General features: G+C 41.8%; 1 protein-coding gene across 3 annotated transcripts; it reads right to left on the reverse strand.

Annotated features, from left to right (window-relative positions):
- Window positions 1-103: 103 nt before the first annotated feature.
- Window positions 104-19,788, reverse strand: golga3 (golgin A3). Of its 3 annotated transcripts, none has more exons than XM_074637291.1 (24): window positions 19,677-19,788; window positions 17,985-18,268; window positions 16,453-16,734; window positions 15,280-15,392; window positions 14,105-14,838; window positions 13,731-13,839; window positions 12,562-12,868; window positions 12,255-12,457; window positions 12,018-12,155; window positions 11,623-11,784; window positions 11,162-11,530; window positions 10,321-10,398; window positions 8,497-8,760; window positions 8,270-8,364; window positions 7,756-7,972; window positions 6,202-6,345; window positions 5,791-5,988; window positions 5,516-5,632; window positions 5,130-5,269; window positions 4,849-4,981; window positions 4,031-4,153; window positions 3,614-3,778; window positions 2,150-2,316; window positions 104-2,015 (listed from the first exon to the last, which is right to left on the reverse strand). In XM_074637291.1, the coding sequence occupies exons 2-24, from the start codon at window positions 18,136-18,138 to the stop codon at window positions 1,823-1,825; spliced, it is 4,605 nt and encodes a 1,534-aa protein (XP_074493392.1). In that variant the 5' UTR covers window positions 18,139-18,268; window positions 19,677-19,788; the 3' UTR covers window positions 104-1,822. The 3 variants fall into 3 exon arrangements, with proteins under 3 accessions (XP_074493392.1, XP_074493393.1, XP_074493394.1); XM_074637292.1 differs by having other exon boundaries at window positions 16,579-16,734; window positions 19,677-19,769; XM_074637293.1 differs by lacking the exon at window positions 16,453-16,734 and having other exon boundaries at window positions 19,677-19,769.
- Between the last annotated feature and the right edge of the window lie 201 nt (window positions 19,789-19,989).

The following is a 19,989-nucleotide window of genomic DNA, read 5'->3' on the forward strand; positions in this document are numbered from 1 at the left end:
TCTCAATAAGAAAAAAAACGAAAAAAACAACAACTTGGTGCACATTTAGAAAGTATTTGTAGATGAGAACATATAATGAATGAGCACAAACAATAATAACGGATGAATAGTGCAATTTTTATGATAAATACAATCACATCTCCCAACACAAATGTTAAAACATAGGGAATGAATCAATTCCAATCTCTGAAAAAGAAAGCAGTTACAGCAGCAAGAGCAAATGTTATTACATACTACCTAACGTTACAGTGAAAGGTAGTTTGGAAGATACAGTCCAAAAGATTTCTTTTTTTTCAGAACACAGTATATCAATATATTTGTTATTTGACTCAGTAAGCATTCTCCTCAAAAGATGTATTGTCCCTTTGGAAATTCATAAGCATACAATGTGTTCAAAAACATTTTGTTTTTAGTGTGGGAATGAGCACCAACTCAGCAGCTGCAGCACAGTTGCATGCAAAAAGCTACTGTACTATCCAATGGCCCCCTCTACACGGAAATGTTAGTGTGCAGCTGTACCAGAATTAGTATCGGCTTTGATTTATGGTTTGCATTTGAATATTTTGTATTTCATCTTTGTTACAATATTAAACAATTATGATGACTTTACAATCATACAAAAAAGGAAACGTATTTATATATTAACCTCTGAAAACAATTAACCTATCCCCATAACCATGAAACAGCCATAAAACAAGTATAACATCAGATTCAGGGGTAGTCCTTTTTTGTAAATATAATATGTACGCAATGTAACAGAAAATGAACACATCTGATTGCACCTGCTGTTAGAAGTAGCAATATTTCTGCTTCATCGTACAAATTTCTCTCTTCATTGATGTGAGCCACTTATTTTACAATAGACCATTCTTCAGTAAGGATTTGCACACACATACAATATAACATATTACACCTTGCACACAACCTCAGCAGAAATATGCTCATTCAAACCAACTTAGTCCTTTACAGCATATTAAAGATTGCTTAAGGCTTTTTTGCGTACAAATTACTGCAGTCCATGCTAGACAAAACACCTCCATATATAACTGAGATTAATGGTTTTAGTTTAAGAACTCAAGGTGATATGGTTACAACAGATGTAAGAAACACTGCATTTTAACAAGAGGCAATACAAAAAAAAACTGACCACAATTGTGCATGACTTTTAACTTCATGAAAAGGAGTGATGATGTTTCATCATCAGCTGCTTAGAAACCATGTGGAACGTTTAACCACGTCAGTTAAATCATAGATGAGCAACCGCTCTCGTACACAGGCACAAAGAAATGGAAGAACAGTTCATAGCCAGTCTGGTGACAGACTAATGGTTTGTTTCTGTCACCTAAAACACTTTTTTAAATAATGTCAGCCATCGTTAAGCAGCAACCAAAGCCACCGATTTCATATTACGGGGAGGGTGATGACTAAATACCTTTTATAGAGAAAAAACGCTAATTCAACACGGAAAAACTGGCCCACAAATTAGTTAAACAGTCCACACTAGACCATATTTGTATCTACGATAACAACCGAAGATGGGGGATCCTCTTGGAGAGGCTGTCAGATAAGCTGTAATTACTTAACTCTAAATAAATATATGTGACAATAGCATAACAAAAATATAAACAACTGTCAAATAAAGAGGAAAGAATAAAGCTATGGTATAGAAAGTATTACTCTGCGAAAGCACTTCTGTGCCGACGGGAGAACGCCAAATGTTGGCAGCAATTGTTAAGAGAAGAGAAAGGGAATAAGGGGCTGAAAAGTGCCTTTGTGGATAAAACTCCACTCTCCCTCTAATGGCCTGAGAAAAGTTCTTCTGTTATGACTGCTGCGGCTCTGCTTCATTGTTATTTTCCACCATCGTGTTGTTAAGCGGCGTTGATGATTCGGAGATGTTGTTTTCAAGCTCCAGTTGAGCCAGTCCCTCCTCTGTGTTTGTCCATGAGCTCATTGACTCATGTACTGTTACTGTGTGTTCCTCCATCTGCCTTTGGAGGCTGTCCATCTCCTCCCTGAGAAAAAAAAACAAAAAAAACACATTACATGTATTCTGGCATTTGGATAGCTGCTCAGCACTACACAAAAAAAAAAACTTCATGTAGGTACGTAGATAATATTAGCCATTTGGTTAGAACAAAAGGCTTACTTCAGCTGCCGTAGACAGTTGTGCAGGTTGTTGAGGGGCTCTTTGTTGACAGAAGTCGATGGTTTCAGCAACTCATCCAACAGGGAGGCCGGCACTGGGCAGTCTGGAATCTTAACTGGTGTTACTGGGTTGGATGGGTTCCCCTCGCTCTTCAGCTCCATGCGCTGCTGCTCCAACAAAACCATCATTACAGGGAGGTATTTAGTCAGTCATCTTCAGCAGGCATTTTTTATTTGGAATTAAACTTACAACATTGTCCCTTAAATCTTTCTGCAGAGAGGGTGGTGGCTTTGTAAGTATAACTCATAGAAATGAATGGCTACACCTCAGCTGTTCCAGTACTCACTGCTGTCTATGTATAATGCTAAAAACACTGACGTACTATTTTTCAGTTACTTCAGTTATAATGTTTTTTTTAAAGTTTGTCTGATGATAGCTGATATTTATATCCAACTATAAATCAAGGAATCTCAAGGAGTCTGTCTGTCTGTCCGTGTGTCCTTCGCATATCTTGAGAACTGCTCATCCGATCAACTTATTGCTGGAGACCCCATGGAGTGCTCTGTGCAATTTGGACAGGCAGCACGTTCAATATTAATAAAAAAGCGACCAGCGCTCTGTTCAGCAGCAGGGGCGGGGCTTCAGGGCTCTGCAGGGAGTCCATCATGTTGATAATATATGCTAACGTTAAACATTACATGGACGCTGGATACACTAGTGTTACAGCCGGACTCTTCACTTCCCTGAAGTCAACACGAGCGGTTAGCCAACTGGATGCAGAATCAGAGTGTATTTCACCGGTGTGACCGTGAGTAAGCCGCGGGTTTGTTTTTCCCCCGTGAGTTAAGACTGTAACTCCCCGGTGTCAGACTTGACACTAACATATAACACTAACGTTACCGCCAGTAAAATACCTCCGCTAATTAAACCCATGCTCTACTTTATGAACGCAGTAGTTATGTCAAAGCAAGCGACCAATACGCCTATTTGGAAATTACCTCCGCTTAGTGTATTTCACCGATGTTTCTGACTGTGGTTGCTTAGGTGTGTGACATGGAAGGCGTATTGCTGTGGACCCAAGGGAGCGCAGTGTTGAGTGTGAAGTTGTTTGTATGAGCGGCCACAGGCCAAGCATTCTGACTTTTCTTAACAGGCATGTTTTGCACAGCCACTGCACTATTATAAATAATAATAAATATTCAAAGTATCTGAAAGCTTTCATGCCAAGACAATGAAAGAGTGACTTAACACCAGAGCCCGACCAGTATATGAGTAGGCCAAGGTTATAGGCCAGTATTGACTGATTACATATATAGGCGTGAATGATGACAGATGAGCAAATTCAAATACCATTTAAATTAGTACGCATATTTAGTGGTTTCCCCAAAATTTAGAAAGGTGCTGTAGTTGGGAAGCTTGTGAAAAAGCACTAAAACTTTCACAGAGGAAAACAAGTCGCCTCACCTTCCTTAGACGAGTCTGTTTGAGGTCCTGTTTGAGCTGCTGGTTCTGCAGTAGGACTGTCTTCATGCTGTTCCTCAGCTCAGCCACTTTGGCCTGCAGCATAAACTTGTCCTTCCTGGTGCCGCTCAGCTCATCCTGCACCGACTCCAGCTCCACCTTGATGTTCTGAGACAGAGAGAGAGTCATCTTTGTTAGTTATAAACCCTTTTGAAAAGGGGGAAGGTGGAGGTAATGACATAAATACTATACAGAAATAACCACAGTGCTCCGTTCACTTTTCGTGTCCTTCTAGATACTAACTGTTTACCTCAGTAAAAGTAATTCTGTGCATTTGTAAATACAGTAGCATTTTACTTTTTTAATGTCTAGTCAAGTAGCTTTGTGTCCATCTTTTACAACTGGAGAGTGAATACTTGCCTGTAGAGCTCTCTGTAGGTTGTCCAGCTCCCTGTGCTGACACTGCTCCATCATCTCCAGCTGCTGCTTCTGTGCCTCGATCTCCCTCTGCCTCTGCTCCACCTCCCACTTCAGGTCCTCAACCTGAACAAGCAGCAGTCAGTGTTAGACATCAGTGTCACAAGTGATGGCTCAAACTACAGCTGAAACTGATTTTAAATAACTGGATCCCTAAAACTCTTCATGAAAACCCAGGACAATGATAACTGTTGAATGATATTAATCATAAACTAGAATTACCACCTTCGGTTGTATGCCTCCGACAACCAGTCAAAATATACTTCAATGTCTGTCTAAAATTTCATCACTTCATCATTTCATCCTCTTAAGACTTTTGTGTAAAATTGTCATTATTAGCACATGAATTCTTGGGTTATGGCCAAAAACGTGTTATGTGAGGTCACAGTGACCTTGACCCTTGACCACCAAAATCTAATCTGTTCCTCAATCTAATCCTTGAGTCCAAGTGGACGTTTGTGCCAAATTTGAAGAAATTCTCTCAAGGCGTTCCTGAGATATCACGAGAATGGGACGGACGTAAGGTGGCAGTAACCTTGACTACCAAAATCTAATCATATCATGAGAATGCTCCAGACAGACGTACGTACAGTACAGACCACCCGAAAACATAATGCCTCTGGCCACGGCTGTCGCCGGCACAGAGGCATACAAAATGTCGATATAACCAAAAAAACTGCATTGTGTCTATCATATCAGAGATAGATGACCAAATAAAGGTAATCATCAGGTAAATATTTCAGCGTAAGTCAGTCTCTTACCTCTTGGTTAGTGAGGGGCTGCTTGGCCAGTTCTTCATCCAGTTGTTTCTGGAGGATCTGGAGCTGTAAATGGGCCTCAGCCAGCTCCTCTTGGAACCTGGAAACCTCTTGAGAGTGCTGCTCATCCTGAGCCCTGCAGAGTATGACATATTCAATGATAAATGAGTGGTAAGATATACAACTGCTATTAATTTTTTCAATAACATATTTATATATATATATATATAGATATATAATTGGTCAAAAGTCACTGTATTCTTTAATCAGGCAAATGCACATACAGTAGTTTGTGGGATTCACTCTGCAGAGCTCTGACCACGTCCTCTTTGGCCTGCAGGTCCTTCTTGATCTCTGACAGCTCCAGCATGGCTGCCCTGTAGTGCCGTCTATTGTGGGCTGCCTCTGCCTTCGCTGCTGCCACCTAAAGGACAAATCACATCAGTACAACCCGACAGACCCCAGGAGAGCCCAATGCTCCAGAAAAGCTACCGGACTAGACACATCTCACAATTCAGCTTTCTAATTTTTCCTGAGAGGCTTCTTATTGTGCCTTGTGCCAAGCAAATGATGGCAAAATATATATTCAAATACATTCAAATTACAGACTCTTTGGAATCATTCTCATTGAGAACATACTGGATCCGGATGTACGGCTAAGAGCTCCTACCTGTTCTTTCAGGTCGTTGACTTTGGTTTTCTCTTTTTCCAAGGCAAGCTGTAGAGTTTGTACCACCTGCTTCATTTGCTGGTCCTCCTCCTCTTTACGCTTCAGAACAGCTTGAACCTGTAAAAAGGATGAATGGGAAAACAATGTTGTGTTAAAAAATAAATGAAAAAGTGCATAATTCCTATTTCGACCTATAGGTAACCCAACACTTTACAACACAGGGGTAATAAAAAAAACAACATATCAACATTATCAGATGTAAACTAATGTTTCACCTGTAAGTTGAGCTGGACAAGATCTGCCTCTCTCTTAGCCAAGGCAGACTCCAAAATATTGGAATGCTCCCGCAGTGTATTGTGGGACTGTGCCAGTCCAGCCAATTTCCCTTTTTCATGTTCCAGCTCCAGTGCTAGCTTCTTGTTGGCATCTTCTAACTTTCGAATCCGCTTCTTGAAGCATCGGGCCTCTTGAAGCTGTGAAATCAATTCATGTCATTAATACAAAATAACATACATGAATTGAGTGATTACAAAAGTGCAAACACACTGCTCATACAGGGTTGTGATCAGCATCATGACATGAAAAAAATAAAGGAAACAATCATTTCCCCATTAGAGATAACAAGCAGTTCTGTTCAAAATCCTGAACATATTAACACAAACGGACACAAAGTGATCATTGTTCACCTCGTCCTCGAGCTCCATGACCTTCTCCTGGTACTCCTCCAGCTCTGTGGAGGTGAGGGTGATCACTTCCTGCAGCTCTTTCTCTAGCATAGTCTTGCTGTTGGACACAGCCAGCAGCTCAGCCTGCAGAGCCTTAACCTTATCCTGGATGACAAATAAAACCACATTGGATTTCAATACGTTTCAGTTACTCAACAGGTGCAGCAACTCAATGAACAATGAAATGACAAATATCTTTATGATAAAGAAGTATGAGTTGAGGACATGGGTAGACTAAATCCTATCCTATTAATGTTTGTTTATAGGGCTGTCAATCGATTAAAATATTTAATGAGGATTAATCGCATGATTGTCTATAGTTAATTAATTAATTAATTAATTGCAAATTAATCACACTTTATCTGTTCAAAATGTACCTTAAAAGGGAGATTTGTCAAGTATTTAATACTCTTATCAACATGGAAGTGGACAAATATGCCTGCTTTATGCAAATGTATGTATATATTTATTATTGGAAATCAATTAACAACACCAAACAATGACAAATATAGTCCAGAAACCCTCACAAGTACTAGATTTAACATAAAAAAATATGCTCAAATCATAACATGGCAAACTGCAGCCCAACAGGCAACAACAGCTGTCAGTGTGTCAGTGTGCTGACTTGACTATGACTTGCCCCAAAACTGCGTGTGATTATCATAAAGTGGGCATGTCTGTAAAGGGGAGACTCGTGGGTACCCATAGAACCCATTTTCATTCACATATCTGGAGGTCAGAGGTCAAGGGATCCCTTTGAAAATGGCCATGCCAGTTTTTCATCGCCAAGATTTACCGTAAGTTTGGAGCGTTATTTAGCCTCCTTTGCGAGCTAGTATGACATGGTTGGTACCAATTATTAGGCTTTCTAATTTCATATGATGCCAGCATCTTCACTCTATCTTTAAAACAGAGTCCGCTACAACCTCAAAATCGCAAGTTCCGTTAATGCTTTAAAGAAATTAGTGGCATTAAAACAAATTTGCGTTAATGCGTTAACTTTGACAGCCCCAGTTTTGTTTTTTTAAATTGTGTCCTTGTTTCTGTGGACAAAATAGATTTTTAAGCTATAATATTATTCCTCATTCATACTTTGGGGATGCACTTACAGTACAACAAGCTAATCGCATAAAAGTACTCAACTTCAACTGTGAATGGAAAATACTGTATGACTTATTCTTCAGTTTTGCTCGACAGTTGCAAGTAATATTTCGATTTTATTCAGTGGAAGAAAAACAGGTTTTATAGAGCTCATATCCAAACTACCGTAGGCCTCCTAATGTTTGTAAAGCGCACAGAAAGAGTCACACCGATACTGTGACCTCTTTTCAGTTGCTAAGGACTGTAAATGGATCAGAGCCCGCACAGTGTAGAATGCTCTGCTGACACTTTTCCAACAGTGATCCTTTTCCTTGTTTTAATTGTCTGAAACTCCACTCCAAACTAACTATGTGTTCAGTTGTAGCTGATAGTTTTTCAAGGAAGTGAACAAGGTCCGGCAGGTTTACACAGTACCTGTAAGGCTTGACTGTTTCCCCCATTCGACACCTGGGCCTTGAGTTTGACCAGCTCCGCCTCGGCCGTCTCCTTGTCAGTCAGAGCCTCTTGGAGCCTCCTGCTCAGGATGCCCACGGCATTCTCGTAGGCCTTGTGTTTGGCCTTCATCTCCTTCTGAGCACTGGTCAAATCTGTCCCCAGCCGCCTCACCCGCACCTTCTGCTCTGAGATGGCCCTATTAGATAAGAAATTAAGTTAAAAATGTCCATGGGGGAATTCAGGTTGTTCTGACAGAAGACCATACGTGCATATCAACACAAGAGGTGTATAGATGGCACACAAACGGAGCGTAATGATTTTAAAACCACATGTACTGACTCATAGGTCTATGTGGAGATCAGGAATTGCATAAGCAATGCCCTTTATTTATATTTATAAATAGCACTTGATAACAGATATATGCACCATGGTCCAAGTCATTACTGTGGGAGTTATTCCAGCTCTCCAAATATCTATGCAGCAGATGACTCACTTTTTGGCTTCTCCCTCCAATTGCTCCACCTGTTTCCTCAGGCCTTCGTTCTCTTCTGTCACTGCTGCTAGCTGGCTCTGATCAAACTGTAAAGACTGGAGAACACTTCACATTATAATAGAACTGCTGACAACAAACTGTTTACTGACACCCCTGTATACTACATCCAAAACATCAACATTTACTTTACTTTTAATGTTAAATTACTGAAATGAAACTATCATTACCTGGATCTGGTTTTCTAGCTGATCCCTTTCTGTCTGAATGGTTTGCAAATGGGCCTCCATGTTGTTCATTTGCTCCTGGACTCTCACCACCTCCTTCTGCAGCCGGGCCTGCTCCAGCTCTGCCTTCTGCTTCTCCCCCTGAACGCCCAGCACCTCCTGCTTCAGGTCCTTCACCTCCGCCAGCAGACGCTTTTTGGTGGACTTGAGCTCACTGATGAGCTGGTCTTTGGAGATGGCGTCCCGACGGTAGGCTTCCACCATCACCTGTATAGTCAATAACCGTGTGTCTAATTAATGAAGTTAGCGTTTTCTCCTTTCAAGGAGTGCAGTGCAAGTAGTCCTGCTCATATTTGTCTCGACTCTGAGACAGCAGGCAAAATACTTTTCAAATAGATACAATGCAGGAGAGAGGACTGCAATAGGATTTGAATCCCACACTGCATCATCTCTAGGCTTGAGCGAGATACATTTGACATAGTTAGGAATTGAACAGGCTTTATTTTTTCAGTCTAAATGGGTTTGTGTTGGTTCTAGGGCTGCCCCCTCTTAGTCGACTAATGGGTCGTTTTGATCTCAGACGTTTTTTGTGCTATCTTCAAGCTGAATGACTAACTTCCAAGAAACTTATAAGCGCACATCTCTGGTTAACACAAGATTTAAAGTGTTGCTTTTGTGTGATTCTTTGTGGAGAAACTCAGTTTTAAAGATCTGGCAATTAAATCAACTAATCAATTTGCCAACATAGTCGTATGAGTGTTAGTCGAACAAGAATTTTTTGGGTAGAGGACGGCCCTAGTTGTTTCCTAACATGAACACACATATTACACTAAAAACAACAGGAGATTTTACAAAATATTACAGGAAACCACCAAAGGAAAGCTGTGATACAGGTGGATTTTGTTAATGCAGAGCTTCAACTATATTACAAATTTTAATGTAGGTACAGCTGCTCACGTGTACAGCTGTATTATCTAGGAACAAATAAATATATGATAAAAAAAAAATTGAAAAAAGGAACAAACTTGTCTGTGCAGAAAAGTAAGAGAGCAACATTTGAAACACATTGCAATTACCAGAGTAGCTGTCAGTCCAATACTTTTTGTGCTCTTTGTGCCTTTAAGAACCTGCATTTGAGGGCGAATTGAGTAGATTCCATTTTCTCACTTTTCTACGAACCAAAAATGGACATTGCATCTAATTACCTCATCCTACTTGTTTCCCATGATCCTCCACACATTTAACAACTAGTTTATCAGTCATGCTACAGTACCTCACACATCACTGACTTCCCATTCGTGTAGTTACTCCAGATGCAGTGAAGACACATATTAGATTGTTGATAATGCAGCCAGATTTTTCTTCTTTAGCACCAGAGGTACACTTGTTTGCTTTTCATGCATTGCTGAAAGCAGCCCCCAGTACATTTTGATGGACCAAGATGAATGTTAATGCACGAGTTGGAAGGGTCTACAAAAGCTCAAGTCTTGAAAGAAATCCAATACAATTGACATTTCTGTCATTCTGTCAATCGACTCCACCCTCTTTATGACAGCTCGTCGATGCAAAATGAGCAGCATCCACCCCTGCTCAATACACTGAGGCGTGTCAGCCAGCACTCTTCTGAGATGACAGCCATCTGGCTTCACAATACATCCTCCCACGACAGCATCAGCCTTAGCCAGCTGGGAGAATTTTTATAAATAAATGTAATAAAAATAATAAATCTACGTAAAGTCTGCACAGTCTACAGCTTCTACAAACTGCACCCAGAAGAGAGAGCTGTACATGATGGCACATACTGTAAGAGCAAGGGAGATGACTTACCTTTTGTTGTTGGAACTGCTCCTTCAGCTTCTGAGCTTGTTTCTTCAGGGAACTATTTTCTTGTTGAAGAGTTTCAATCTGTAACAAAGCAAAGGCCCTTCATTATTCACAACATCGTAGGGGAGAGGTAACCCCAAAAGACAAAAAAATGGATGCAAAAAGCTACTTGAATTAAATTATGGCGGTCAATCAAATAAAATGTGAGTGGGTAAATATGCTGCTTTATGCAAATGTATGTATATATTTATTATTGGAAATCAATTAACAACACAAAACAATGACAAATATTGTCCAGAAACCCTCACAGGTACTGCATTTAGCATAAAAAATATGCTCAAATCATAACATGGCAAACTGCAGCCCAACAGGCAACAACAGCTGTCAGTGTGTCAGTGTGCTGACTTGACTATGACTTGCCCCCAAACTGCATGTGAGTGTCATAAAGTGGGCATGTCTGTAAAGGGGAGACTCGTGGGTACCCATAGAACCCATTTTCATTCAAATATCTTGAGGTCAGAGGTCAAGGGACCCCATGACAGTTTTTCATCGCCAAAGTTTAACGTAAGTTTGGAGCGTTATTTAGCCTCCTTCGCTAGTAGCTCAGTTCCTTTCAATTCACTGCAATTCCTATAATGCTTTATGCTAAAAGAATCGCTGCTCACCAGGCCTGAGAAAGTATCTAACTCAAGGTGTCACTACAGAAGTAGATGGGAATATAATGATGCCCAAAGGGAAACAAGGGAATGTCAATATTTGTTGTTGAGTCACTGGCTATGGTTCAATCTCGCTTGTGGTTATATTACTGGTGTTTTTATTTTTTCACCTCCCTCCTGTATCATACCTGATTAGCTTTGACCTGGACTTCCTGTCTGAGCTGATCCAAGATATCTGAAGCCACCAGAACATCCTCTCCGAGCCGTTCAGCGCCCTCGTCGAGTTGGCTCTTGTCAGCCCGGGCCGCCTGCAGCGCCACCTCCAAGACGATCTTCTCGTTCTGGAGGTACTGGATGTTGTCGTCCTTGGCGCTGCTCTCTGTCTGCAGCTCGGCCAGCTGGGCCTCCAGCTCCAGGTAGCGCGCTTCCAGCTGGTTGATGGACTGCTCTTTGGTCTGCAGGTTGTCCTGAGTGGTGGTCAGCTGGCGCATCAGCTCCAAATGCTCTTTCTGGAGTGCCTGCAGCTGCACGTCCTTCTGGGAAAGGATCAACTTCGCCTGAGAGAAACAGAGTGTGAAAAGCAGTTTAGAGGAGAAAACATTACACATTTTACCGCCCATACAACGTGGAAAACAAATGACTTGACTACCTGCTCTAGTTCCCTTTCCAGGGTGCCGGCTGTGTTGGCCAGTTTAATTAAGCGGTCTCGCTCATCCTCAAACTCGTCCAGTTTGTGCTGCAGATCATCTTCCACCATGTTCTTTGCATCCTGGATCTGCTTATAAGCAGCTTCCTGGGTCAGCATGTCGACCTAAGTCACAGAGAGTAAAAGGTTTTACACAATATGCTAGAGTGATTTAAAAAAAAAAAAAAAAGTCCCTATAATACAACATTGTAGTCCTGGTTACTTAGAAAAGCCTGCTTTTATCTGAGGTCCTTGACTGGATAATGACCTTCAGGGTTGTTTCCTAAGTGGTTATAAAGACTTCACAAATGATGATGAATGATGATGGCATATTCAGATAGGGATGTTTGAGTGTATACCTCAATGCTCTGCAGCTGAACAGCAATACGCTCTTTATCTTTGATAGAGCGGTGTTGGGTCTCGGTGAGTTGGTGGGACAGAGTCACATTCTCCAGCTTCAGATGTTCCAGAACACCAATCTGAGTCATCTGTCCAGCCTGGGAGAGAGAAAATCAACAAAGTGTCATGTCAACTCTTGTCTGACAGATGTCAAAGCCTTGATAAAAGACAAACAACCACATTAGCATCAACCTTACCTGCATGTTGGCCATTTCGCCCTGAAGTCGTACTCTTGCCTCCTGGGCCAGTGCTAGCTGCTGCTGGTACCACTGTCTAAGCTGCTGAAGCGAGTCAATTTCAGCCTGGGAGGTCTTCAATCGGCTCTGCAGGGTGCTGCGCTCCAGCTGGACCTGTTGAAGCTGGCTCTGAAGACCGCCCATCTGCTGACGCAACTCCTGAACTGCAAAAGTGCAAGACCAAAACATCTCATTTAATCTGAGTGTAGTTATGCACGATTAGAGATGTTGACTATTTGTTGTTACGCTCTGGGTCTCCGTCACTCACCTGTGTTGTCTCTCGAGGTTACAGAGTTCTGCATCTCCTCCACCTTCCCCATCAGCCTGCTGTATTGGTCCTCAGCCACCTTCAGGTCATTGCTGAGAGAAGTCAGACTGGCGTTCTTGCCCTCCAGACTGCCCTGGAGCTCCACCATGGCCTTCTCCAGCTGGCTGCAATTTTTCCGCAGCGTGCCGGCCTCTGTAGTGAGGGTGCTCTGCTTCACCTGGCTGATCTGAGCCTCCTCCTTCTTAGCCTGCAGCTGAGCGTTCACCGTAGCGAGCTGGGCCTGAAGCTCTGTCTTCTCCTTGAGAGCCTGGAGGAAAGAAAGGACAGTGTGGTCAGCACTTACGCCCAATTATTCTTGGCTTCCAGTATAGTGTCATTTGGGCGGGTAAATTAACAGCCTTTAAGCTAAATTTTATCTTTTTGAATGCTGTGATACATGACCAGGCATTTATTAGCAGCATCAGTACCGACATTTACAGGCAAAGTTGAACATGGTACACAATATAATATGGTGTTAACTGATTTGTAATTAGCAGTATTTATGCAAACACAGCCAGCATGGTTAGCTTACTAAAGTAAAAGACTTCAGTGAATGGAAAAACACATACTAGATACAAATAATGCGCTGGTTCTAAGATGGTAAACCGTCACTTATTCAATTGGCGAACAAAAGTACATTTGCAAATATATAATAATATTATTTCTATAGTTCATGTGCTTTCCAAGACATGCCATTGGGGTTGGAGAATTTACCAGTAAACAACATTTGATGTTGAAAATCTCTGAGCTGCAATCCAAGGTAAGCATTTACTTTGAAGACTATTTGGATGCTGAACATATGACGTACAAGCTCAGTAACGGCAAATAAAGGTGGCACAATTCACCAGCAAACTATGGCCATACCTCAAGTTTTCAAGTAGGCGCTTACTACCAGATATTGCATCATAGCGCATCCGTTTTGGATTGTCATAAATTAATCTGCATCGCTTATGAAACTGTGAAAGACATGGTGATTGCTGATGCTCATTTTTGAGTATATAATGGTTCCATATTGGGTGATTTTCATGGTTTCTATTATTTTGGAAACCATATACAGAATATGCATGGATGGGTAATTTGTACAGAAGGAACGGAAAATGTGAGTACAGAAAATCAGTCGGTTACATTACCTGATTGGCCTCAGATGACAAAGACTCCAGCTGACCCTCCAGTCTCATTTTCTCTTTCAACACCTGCAGCATGTCATCGTGGCCCATCACTGAACTCTCCAAAGAAACACTGCAACAAATGTCAACAACATTAGAGCGCAAATGATAAAATTCTAGCAATTCACATAATCAATTAATTGTTTTAAGTAATCTACAGTAACAAACTAAAATGCCAAACATTTGTAAGTTCCAGCAATCAATGTGAGGATCTGCAGTTCTCAACAAGCACTATCTCAATGTAATACTGGCTTAAATTTGGCAGTAAACACAATGTTAATGCCTAGAATTGTCGATGTCATTATATTATTCCCTCCCTATCTGATGTTGACAAATACCTGCTGGAGAAACTGTCCCTGCGGCTCCGAGGTTCCGCTGTCCCTTCTCTCTCCTGTTCCAGCTCAAGCAGATGCTGCTCCTCACTGGCCGCCTGCAGCACCTCCTGCAGGGAGGGGAACTGACCCATGGCCTCAGGGGCGATCTCCCTCCCCTCCACCGTGTAGGGCCCCCGCTGCCTTCCCACTGCTGCGGAAAGCATCCCGTATGTCCCCCTGGTAGACACACTGCTGTAAGACGAGCTGTCACTGTCGTTGCCGTCGTTCCCCGGCCTTGTTCCCGATTCGCTGCCGTCAATTTCTGAGACATTGTCCCCAGCTTGGAGCGAAGCACTGGGCTGTGCCTCTGTCTCACAGGTGCTGCCCTCCGACATCACACTGACCTCAGACAAAGTGGACACTGAGCTCATGGTGGACTGGATGGAGCTCATGGTGTTGTCTGCTGTTCTTACTCCACCTCCACCTCCACCTCCTCCTTCACCTGCACCATCATTCTCAGGAGACTTGTAGTCAGCCAAGGAGTGGATCTTGCTCGGGCGGGGTGGTCTGGACTTTTTCTCCTTGGAGGGGGGAATTCCCAAGCTGCCCAGTTTGGGACCACGGGGGACACTGGTCCTCAGGAAGGAATACTCAGTGGTCATGGCAACAGTGTTGGCCCTGGGCAGACCCTCCGGATGTAGCATGAGCTCTGGATCCAGGGTGCTGAACCGCCTGTTCTTGGGGGTGATGCGGTGAGACTAGAAACAGAAAGAAATTAACCACGGTACTGCCATCCTGATAAATTCTGACACATGGTTGTTAAGCTTGAAATACACAGTATAACATATTAAGCAAAAATATATAGCCAAAACCTGAACCTATGCTGAACATTTCTCCAAAGTGAAAAGCTGTGACCTCTATACCTCTTAAACTGTTTATCTTCTGGGCTACATTTTCCCAAAAAAATAGCGTGTTTTAGCAACCAACTTCAGCTGAGAATAAGAAAATCCACAAGCATGAAGCACAAGTTGAACACTGCATATATAGCATCAAAAATAGATAGTTGTCTTATGGCCGAAATGTCACGTTAAGATAATGTAGGAGCTGCCAAAACTGGTTTTGGAAACACGAGGACCTCGAGGGCAAATAGACGAAGAGCTGGTGCTGTCTGTAACCTGACAGCTACTCCATTCACTCACCCTCTCCTTATGTCTCTGCACTCTGTACTGTTTGAGTTGCTCCTCCAGACGCCGGCGAGCCTCCAGGCGAATCTTCTCCTCGTTCTCCATCTCCAGTGATGGCTTCTCGTTGGCTAAAGGGAATGTATGTTAGGCCAAAAACAGGAATGTTCCCTTTCATCACATACTGCAGGACTACACTACGGTTCTTTATTTTACACAAGATCTGGTTTTTGTATGACTGTTAAAGCTGAATCCTAGCAATGAGCTGTATGTTGCATCATTGATTCAATGTAAATGCTTGTAGAATGTTGGTTGGATATGGTAAGGAGAGACGCTGCCTGGAATCCTGTCCTCACACAGCAATAGTAAACAAATTATTCAAATTGGAGCTTTTTATGTTAATCACTGGACAGGAAACATGTTGTTGGTACAAGCCACAGTGACTAGTTAGTCACAAACTGCACTGCAACATTTTCTATTTTACCTGACAGCTACTGTGGATTTTAAAAGCAGTTTGGGCGTTATGGGTGTTACAGTTACAGCCATATATCTAAAGGGTGCCCCATGCTGTACCACTGTCTCCATTTGCTTGGTTAGAATGCGTGCATATGAAAAACTTTAATTCAGTCATGACTGCAACAGCTATGCAGCTATTATTGCCAATATTGCAATGAGTTAAATGAAGATGTCTATATATGCATTCAACAGATGTACATTGGATCAGTCATATCCATGTGCCATCAAAGAAATGCAATAGGATTCTTCATGCGCTGCTGCATATATTCTGTGTGGGAGTTATAATGTGAAGCCAAACAAAATCACCACGGTTTGTGCCAGGCCTAAAAATATTACATTTCAGAATTGTGAACAAGGCACCGGTGCCAAAACAGATAACATACTAGAGGGATTAGTTCCAAAACGCAGCCATTAGTCCAAACAGTGTTCCAAAGGAAGCACCCACACCAAATCTAATCAAGCAATCAAATGTCTATGCAAGTTGCAGAACGGGGGGTAGACTCAAACTACTGAAAGAAAGTCCCACTGAATCCTTCTGCTCAGATAACACACAGACAAGGGAGTTAAAACGGACGTGTACATGAGCCAAAAAAGCAAAACATCCCACAGCAAAATTAGGTTAAAATACAGGGGGGGTATAGAGGGGGCATTCACTCCACATACGTTTATGCTTACACAATTCAGTCTCCTGCATAGGCATACTGAGTCTGAGCGACTGCAATGAATCACCCTTGTGAACCGTGATCTCAGCACTAGCCCCCTCAGACTTCTCTAGCATCATGGGTGGAAAAGCGGCCAAACCTGGGGAGGGCTCTTGGGTCTGGGAGTTGACAGGGGAGCTGGTGCTCTGGGGAGGGGCTGTCAGAGGCAGGGACCCATTTAAATGGGCGTTCCCCACAGCACTAAAGTCTTCTGCCAGTCCGTTTCCATTTGGCATCGCATCTGAACTGACAGGACCTGAGAGAGAAGGGGGAAGAGAAGCCCTAAGGAATTTGACAATTCGTCACGATAAGTTCTTGTGAACTAGACTGCAAAGGGACCACTTGGTAAGCTGGCTGGGCAACTCTGTCAACTTACAATAGCTTAAGTGAAAAGGCTGGAAACATTCCTGCAGCACGTGGCAACTGATGCATCCCTTTAGCTGCACCTACTCTTGTATCAAGGAGCACAAATAGGGCTCATCTTGCAAGACAAATACATTTAAAAAGGCCCTGGTAACCTATTTTCTTTATCAGTTTCAAACTATGGGTGATTAGGTCAAACAAGAACACATTATTTTCTGCAAAATTTGGGACTGTTTTGGTTATTTTATATGAGACTTTCGGTCTGTGCTGTTTTGTCTGTGCTCTTCTCACTGGTTTGAACTGAAAAGGGCATGGTTGGAAAAAAAGTGCCGTCACATATGCACCAGTCAGAGCAATTAGGAATAGTTTCATCAAAATCTGATCGCAGTTGTGGGATTGTTTGCTTATGTTGCCTGGCCACAGTGAAACAAATCTGATCAAACCACACCCACACAGTCCGCAGCAAAATGATTAAGATTTTTGAATAATACATTAATTCATACATGTTTTTTCCCCCCCAAAAAATATATTTTCACTGATTTTCATATTGCCTAATTTTTTCCTTCTCCTAAACCGTAACTGCTGTAGACTATAAGCATAGTGGCACCCTGAAGATGACTAAGTAGAATTCAGTTCAGCTATTTAACGCATCAGTTCAAAGAGTCATGTAGCATGGAGCAGTAAAAGGACTCAGGCCTTGTAGTAGCCATCAAAACAGGTCATGCGAGGCAGGATACAAGCATTACCAGTAATATGCCTAAAGGGGAAAGAACTTTCCAGAACTGAGAGCAGAGTTGGAAATGAGCTAATCACAGCACAAGGACAGTCATTCCAGTAGGAATATATATTAAAAATAGGGCAAACACAAAATGGTTTCTAGCCTTTGAAGTCCTTGTGATTTTGATTAGACTGACATTAGCCTGAACAGGCTTTATGTACTATGACATTACTGCCCTGATGTTGGGCTAGCCTATACTGTACACACACGTGAGTCAGAAGAGTCATAGATGCCACCTTTTGGTTTGTTTTGCCACTCAGTGGCAGTGTGTCTGTGGGTATTTCATATTAAGAGATAATTTTAGCACATCCCCTTATATACATTGAAACCTAATCCTATCCTATCGAGACAGCATCAGTACTCACCATTATGAATATCCCCTTTTGTGTTTTGTGTGTTGTCCAGCCCTTGTTGTTTCAACTTCGTTTCACCTTCCACTTTGGATTTTATAACATGGTCTTCTTGATAAGCATTAACCTCCATTTGAGCTGCTTCTGAATGGTTAGTTTCCATTTCCATTAAGAAACTGAACAGTCACAATACTGCTGGTGCCCCTTCTGGAAAGAAGTTCTCACAAATCCATCGTCTTAGGAGGCAGGTCAGCTGGGAGCATGTCAGTGTCCAAGAACGCTTCTGAACACAGACCACACTAAAGAGAGAAAACATTCAGTTTATCTTCTAGCTTATAATTTGCAGTGCATGCTGGAGAATGTGACACATTATAAAGATCAGTATACTGCTCAGATACAGAAGAAGTTGTAGATCCATCCGTTTTAGACACTAATGGTGTTATGTAACAACACAGGCTGCTTTAATTAAACATAAGCTAGAGTCAGGGGCCAACAAGCTGGCTTGGTAGTTAAGTAGATTGTGTCAGGTTAAATATAGATCAACTAGCAACTAACATTGAATTCCTTTACTTTGACACAGATACGACAAACTGTTGACAAAAAAGCCAGGCCAAAACTGACAGTTTGACTTTTCCCTTTTTATCTTGTAAGGTTCAGTTGGAACAGGTTTGATTACATCTTTGTAGGAATCTGTAGAAGCTGCTGACAAATCAGACATAACGTTAACACGCCTTATCGACCAGCAAACAGGCATTCAAGCCTTCAAACTTAATTGTTAATTTATAGGTGTATTCATGCATTCATTTAGATTGCACTAGTACTACATTTAGTCATATTCTATAGGCTATACTACAAATAAAGCAATAATAGTAATGCACATTGCTGAATGCATGGGGCAAGCCTGCAGATTTAAAACATGTATGTAACTTTTCTGCATCTGCTAGATTGGAAGAGGGAATCAATTTTAAGCTATATAAATATAATAGCTAGACCTTAATGATATAACTTCATGGTCATCGTCATACTTCAGCTTAGTGAAGATTGTGGGGAATATCCAGTTTATTGAGAGCAGCAGACAAATACAAGCCATGTTTACATATTGTGTACATTAGTTTTTAATAAGAGTCAAGCATTAGGCTCTTTATTGTTTATCTCTTTATTAACAGAGGGATGTTTACAGCTGTCGACTTACAGTAAGATGACAGCGTTATTATTAAAAACTCCATCTTAAACGTCATATATTCATCTTGAGCTTTATCTGTTAATGATAACCTTTGACTCAGTGTTAGCTCTCTGACAGCAACGTTAGCTGAGTTACAAACTGTCTAGCTGGAGTCATCAGTTCAGAGACATAACGAAGCTCACGTAGCATGTAAAAGCTCGTATACAGGTAACGCATGTGTTGACTGGGTTTAGTGAAACTCTACCAATTAATGCCAACAAGGATGACAGACTGAAAGCGAGTCTAGGTAGTGAGACAGCTAACCAGCTAGCTGTATGTGTTTACGACGGAACCTGTCGAGCTAAGTGTGCTAACAGCTCGCTAGCAGCTAGCCTTGCGAGCTCCAGAGCAGAGGAGTGATTTATCAAATAGTTTAAATCAATCACAGAATTACCTCCTGTCGCGTCAGTATGTTACAAAACCCCCGTGTGTAAATTAGAAAATGACAATTGTGCTAAATGCAAGAAAAGAGAATAAATGCTCACCCTTTAGCGAGCTTCACCTTTTACTACGTGGCTGTTTGGTGTCCGTCCCTTGTGTGTCCGACGGGAAACACAGCTAGGACACGATACACACATCTGGAAGAACAAATAAAGCTGGTCAGACAACAGTGGGGTCTGCTGCTCACAACGTTTGGATTTTAAATACAACAAAAATAATTATATGAGATAATTATATTGCAATAATGCGACATTTATTACACGAACAATATAATATGGAGCGGACAATACTACTGGTGAATGTGTGGGATGTGGTACAGTGCTTCACTCTGGTGGTCACAGAGCTGCGCCCTACTTC

The sequence above is a fragment of the Sebastes fasciatus genome, chromosome 6 (genome assembly GCF_043250625.1).
Source record: "Sebastes fasciatus isolate fSebFas1 chromosome 6, fSebFas1.pri, whole genome shotgun sequence".
Classification (NCBI taxonomy): Eukaryota; Metazoa; Chordata; class Actinopteri; order Perciformes; family Sebastidae; genus Sebastes; species Sebastes fasciatus.

Excerpts from the sequence above, each read along its gene's own strand:
- golga3 (XM_074637291.1), bottom strand. The coding sequence starts at position 18,138 with ATGGAAATGGAAACTAACCATTCAGAAGCAGCTCAAATGGAGGTTAAT. Across the intron at positions 12,156-12,254 it reads GCGAAATGGCCAACATGCAG|GCTGGACAGATGACTCAGAT; the intron begins GTAAGGTTGATG and ends TCTCTCTCCCAG. Across the intron at positions 3,779-4,030 it reads ACCTACAGAGAGCTCTACAG|AACATCAAGGTGGAGCTGGA; the intron begins GCAAGTATTCAC and ends TCTCTGTCTCAG.